The sequence below is a fragment of the Macrobrachium rosenbergii genome, chromosome 54 (genome assembly GCF_040412425.1).
Source record: "Macrobrachium rosenbergii isolate ZJJX-2024 chromosome 54, ASM4041242v1, whole genome shotgun sequence".
In the NCBI taxonomy this organism is placed as follows: domain Eukaryota; kingdom Metazoa; phylum Arthropoda; class Malacostraca; order Decapoda; family Palaemonidae; genus Macrobrachium; species Macrobrachium rosenbergii.
In genome coordinates this window covers 38313948-38319947 of record NC_089794.1, presented here as the reverse complement: position 1 = coordinate 38319947, position 6000 = coordinate 38313948, and the positions used below count along the sequence as shown (strand labels likewise).

The 6000-nt window shown below is 34.4% G+C and overlaps 1 protein-coding gene across 3 annotated transcripts in view; it reads left to right on the top strand.

Annotated features, from left to right (window-relative positions):
* The first annotated feature begins 1176 nt into the window (after positions 1–1176).
* The window catches only part of LOC136834987 (sodium- and chloride-dependent GABA transporter 1-like), a 34554-nt gene continuing 29730 nt past the window's right edge, over positions 1177–6000 (top strand). Inside the window, exon 1 of one of the 3 annotated variants that reach the window (XM_067097973.1) lies at positions 1177–1398. In XM_067097973.1, the coding sequence (XP_066954074.1) occupies positions 1367–1398 (32 nt within the window). In that variant the 5' untranslated portion in view covers positions 1177–1366. The remainder of the gene's footprint in view (positions 1399–6000) is intronic. The other 2 variants (XM_067097975.1, XM_067097974.1) reach the window with 2 other exon arrangements.

Sequence of the window (6000 nt, the reverse complement as noted above, 5' to 3'; positions counted from 1 at the left end):
GCTACAAGAAATAAAAAAAAATATATATTTTTTCTTGTAACATTTCTTTCCATGTTTGGGGCTCACGCTTCTATTTTTGTAGACATGATTAATCGTAAGAAAATCCTGGTGTGTCTCAAAAAATTATTTTTTACTTTTTAGTGAATTTTAATAAAAGCGTTTAAATTTTTTCATGTTTTTACTTTATACTCTTTAGTTTTGATAGAAATTATAATCGATTTATGATTGTAGCTAACAAAATTGATATCCTGTAGAGCTAAAGAAGGTTTGAAAAATCCGTAGAGTTGTTAAATCATTCTACCGAGTCAAAGAAGTTGTGAAAAATTCGACGAGTTTCATACAAATCCTGAGATACTGGGAGAGGTCACTGTAGTGTCACTAGAGGCCACTGCTGACTAATCGTAAGAAAATCCTGGTGTGTCTCAAAAAATTATTTTTTTTTACTTTTTAGTGCATTTTAATAGAAACGTGTTTTAAATTTTTTTTTAATTTTTTGTATTTTTCTTCCAGTCTTCTTTCTCTCTCAGGGCATAGAGTTCAAATCCTGTAGGAGCGTCTGGGGGAGTTCCCGCTGAAGAGTTTTAATTCCCATTTATCTATTTCTTTATTTACTTTCCATAACAGCAGCTGCAACCGCTATTATATGCTAATTAATGCCTCATAACAGGCGACATTTTCATTTCATTTCGCAGATAAATTGATATGTATCTCATTTTTTTCGAAAATCCTTCTTTTCTTCATAGCAGGATGTCACCTGGGAAGGTATTTTGGGTAGGAAACGTTATCAAAATCCTAAAATATTTTTACTTCTGCTTGCAGCCATGCGATTCATTTCCTGCTACGCTTCCATTACAAGAGGCTTTGACATTGAACGGGGAAGGATTAGCCGAGGGAGAATGAACGCTACTTGTTTGATTTTGTTCTGCTTTTTCTTAAAAGACCACGTATGCTGTGGCATAGTTCTCTTCGTTATTTTATAATGATTTCTTTAATGCTACGAATGATAAGTACATGAACGTTGCATGTAGGTAACTCTTATTACTAGTATTGAAATGTAAAGGAAATAAAAGCCGGAGGAACTAGGCACTATGCATGCAGGAGTACGATAGCTTTTCCCTAAGAAGTGCTCCGTGGCAGCGCAGTTCAACGTAAGACTCTGTACTTAGTTTCCAGGATATTGCAACATGCAACGTAAACGTCTCAGTATCTTAGTTCTCGGGTTTGCCTAACGCTGTGAATGGTTTCCTTTTTATCGAAGTGCAAAACATTATTACACCTTTTTCAATAGTTGCGGTATATTGTGCGTTACCACGAATCCATCACTTCATTTGCTTAATGCTCTGGATGAGAGACAACTTGAAGAATAATGAAGATTTTCGTACACCACGTCAAACAAACGTAAGGTCCAGCATTTTGTTATTGTGTGTGTGTATATATATATATATATATATATATATATATATATATATATATATATATATATATATATATATATATATATATGTATGTATGTATGTATGTATATATTGTTATGTGAGTCATTCGGCTAATGAGTTTAATACTTGGTTAAGTGGATCTATGTTGCCTTGCTTTACCTAAGACCCACGTAATTCTGTCAATTAAGGCTAAAATTAACTCTGAAGAACAGATACTGAATAGATCAGGTCGCCAGTTAACACTGGTTAACAAAGAATAAAGATTTATTCATAACCACATGAATGAATTCAGCAAACTTACTGGAACACTAGTTTCAAAAAATAAAAAAGGTAAAAAAAATGAAATGGATTATTTACAGGAGCTAACAGCAGCTCAGGATATAAGTCCCACTCAGGACAAACCCCAATGCTACACAGAATGAACGCAACAGATTTATGTACCTTTCAGACGCTTTATCAGGAATTTACTGCAAGGTCGAATTAAGGTTTCTTGGCACTAACGATGCAGATTCTTCTCCAAAAAGAGAGGATGTTGTGCAGGCCCTAGGCGTATCCATATGTATGTATATATATATATATATATATATATATATATATATATATATATATATATATATATATATATATATATATATATATATATATATATATATATATATATATATATATATATATATATATATATATATATATATATATATATATATATATATATATATATATATATATATATATATATATACATATATATATATACTCACTTATAGTTACACTGGAATCGACAAGCAAGAAGTGTCACAACCTAGCTTTTATGTCCAATGTGTCTTGATATGAGAACGACCTATAAACGACTGTGTAAGTTTAATCTACAAACGGGCATGTTTCTTGACATATTCTAGAATCTTTGCACAAAGTAGCCAATATTTTGGGCAAAATTTAAGACATGATGTTTGCTAAGACATGGGCGACTAGAAATTTGCTGGCAATGTTGACAACATTTGTCAACGTGTGCGGCACGACTTTAAAATATAACAAATAACACACGCGTGACAACGCATCTAAGACCAGGCAATATTAGCCTTCGGAATTGTTTGTTAAAGATGGAAAATGAATGCCATTATAGCATTTCTTACTTAAATAACATTATATCAAATGTTGACATGCAAACAAAATCCTTTTGTTCTGAAGATGGATAAAATTCCAAAGAAAAGTTTGCAATAATCACGGACGAACTGGTTCTTTGGTCTGAGAAGTTGACTTATCAATCAACCATACTGTAGTTTGTCACTGACGCTGGAAATCATCACATTAATGGCTAAATAAAGCAGTGTATAATACGTTCCCAAAACCGCTGGTCGCCCGATCACTGAAGGTTAGTACTACGGGGCCTTTTCAGCACTTAAGCTCACTGATTATCCGTGAGTCTAGCAACCTCATCTCAAAATGCTTTTGAAACCCGAAGGTCACTCCTTCCGGAAACTGAATCCGAAAGTCATCTTGGTTAACAGAACCCGATAGTTTTCAGACTATTTTCAAGATCGTCAAGTTGTATGTTTGCAGTCACCTCATAGTACAGGAAACGAGGTGATACATACACACACACTATATATATATATATACATATATATATATATATATATATATATATATATATATATATATATATATATATATATATATATATATATATGTGTGTGTGTGTGTGTGTGTGTGTGTGTGTGTACCGTATGCAACTTTCTTCTTTTGAATTTGAATGCTATTTTTTTAATCATTTTTAGTTTCATTGTCTAGTTATCAAGGCTTATTTTATTAAATAATCTTTTCGTTTTACTCCCAGTATTGCCACAACAACCCCCAAAAAAAGCATTTCGTGAATGACCCTGAGCACCAGCTTTGAAATACATTCTTTCCTGATTCACGTAATCTACAAATTCATGATAATCGCGGTTTTCTCGTGTAGTTCATACGTTCATGTAGTGGTTGCCACTAGTCGCCATATACATATGACATTATATCACCGATAATAACACCTTCTAAATGACCTTACGATTCACCATTTATTATTTCACAATTCGTATAAGCTAAGTGACGTTTCGGGTTGATACAGTGCAAGGTGGGAACTATCATTCAGTGCACGAAAACGGACACTGCGAATCTGAAGGCCAACTAAGCTTACTAAGACTTGTTATTCGCCGTATTTGTGTATTCGTCTCACATTCTAAAGTCTTCATTTTCTGCCTTTGGTTCTGAACTATCTATTATTTCATCTGAGAGTATTACAGTCGTCCTGGAAAGGATTTGTTCAAGCTATGACATTCTGGGTATTCGACTACGCCTAATTTATCTAACCAGTTTTTTGCCCAGAAATGTAACCTGTTATTCCAATTTGTTAGTCAAAGACATACATAAGTTGATAAATATATGTATGAAATATTATAACGAAGTACGTATACGAGAAGGAGAAAATGAGTAAACGTTTGAAAAATTATTTCTAGTTGGGATTTCCAGCTGCAGAATAACAAGGTACTAGTTTTCCTAGTACAAGAGAACGCGTGGCTTTGGTCAATACTTGTTGCTCTGCAGCGCTTCTTCATAAAATCTGACATACGAACAATACTTGATTTGTTATTTAAGTTAGTTGTAAACAGATGATCACAAACAAAGTCTGAACTGAGAGAGATAAAATTCTAGTTCCAGAAAGGACTTCCAGCATATAACGAACAGGTACCAATAAATACTGCATTACATGAGCATTTAATTCTTTTGAAGAAGGAATATTAAAGGTGCACGATACCTTACTTTTCTTTTGGACTTACCTACGAACAACGTTTCGAAATATACTAATATAAACGTAAAACAATTTACGATTTTCAATTTCGAAGACGTAAACTTTATAGTTCTAAAGCACGCAGGCCAAAGTTGTTGTTATTTTCTTCATAATCTCTATTTTCCCTACGACAAATGATAATAGACCACGATGCTCAATATAAATCTGATCTGTTAGCTACATAATCATATTAACTGATACACACGTAAGTACAAAGGCAACTTAACCTGTTATAGTCTCATGCAACTCTTGCAACTCTTGGGAAGTCCCAGCTGCAAGTGCGCTGAGATTTAGGAGCTGAGGTCAACCCATGATCATTCAAGGTCACCAACAGTCTCCAATAGTCCTGATGCTGTGATGACACAATGGGTGCAGGTATGCTAGTACCCTGGGATAATAGGAATTGTGGGCGCCTGTAAGGAATGAAAATGGGGCAGTATCAACATGTTTCATTAAGTATTTATATATTTCACGACTTTTGTACATATGCGATCTTCTTGATGATTCTCCACAACACACACACACACACACACACACACACACACACACATATATATATATATATATATATATATATATATATATATATATATATATATATATATATATATATATATATATTATACGTATACTAAACAAGTGTGTGTGTGGTGTGTGCGCACGCATGCGCGCACATGTTCAGGTATTCTCGTTACGTGGCAGATTTCTCAGCTGAATAATTTGCGGCTTGAAGCAAATATTCCCTTGTAGTTATCTTTGCATACGAAATTTCTCAAGGCTCACAATTAAGCTATCACTGAGCTGTTGGTGGTTTGAAAATGGCCATGAAAAAAATATTTTCTGTTTCACTTCTTTCTATTTTTAAAAAGACCTTGCCAACTATGAAGAAAAACATTCGTAAATTTACTAGACCTATGAATGTTCAAACAAAAGCCCTCAGCAACGCGTGACGTCATGCTAATGGCGATACGTATCATGGTGGGGTCACACGGACAAACTTTCTATCTTGTACTCCAAAATGTTAAAAGGTTCCAGAAAAAGTGGTTGCGGGAGACCGATATCAGGACCCAGGGAAATTACTCTAAACTTAAGACAATGACCCTAAAGACAGTGATCACGCCGCTGGATTTAAAACGCCAAGTGGATAATATCAGGCCCAAAACTGAACTCACACATTATCGTCACTGTTACATTACTACCAGTATAGGCGCCGCTCTCTCCTCCAACGGACTGTGATATTAGTTCAATTATCGTAATTGTAAGACTGATCACTGATAGCTTGTGTTTGGGATCATAATCGTATTTATATCAGAAAGGAAGGTGTAATAATGACTGTCGGAAAACAATTATGAAATCTTAATCAGATTAGGCCTGTTGGATGTGCCCTATTGAAGTTGTATCATATCCCAATTATCACGATTATTTCTAAGTTTATTTTTGAAAGACATCCTATTTACCCTTTTCCGGTCCATCAGGAGGGCCCAGTTTATTTTGCAACTACAGTTCATACTATTCTTTAGAACAGAATAGAATAGCATATAGAATTTAGGCCAAGGGCCAAGCGCTGGGACCCATGAGGTCATTCAGCGCTTAAACGGAAATTGACAGAAAGGAGGTTTTGAAGGTGTAACTGGAGGAAAACCTCGTAGTTATCGTAGTTGCATTAGGAAACAATTTTTAGAGAGGGTGGAAAGTCAGATGAAAGAAAGACTATGAACGGAGGTACAAAATAAAAAA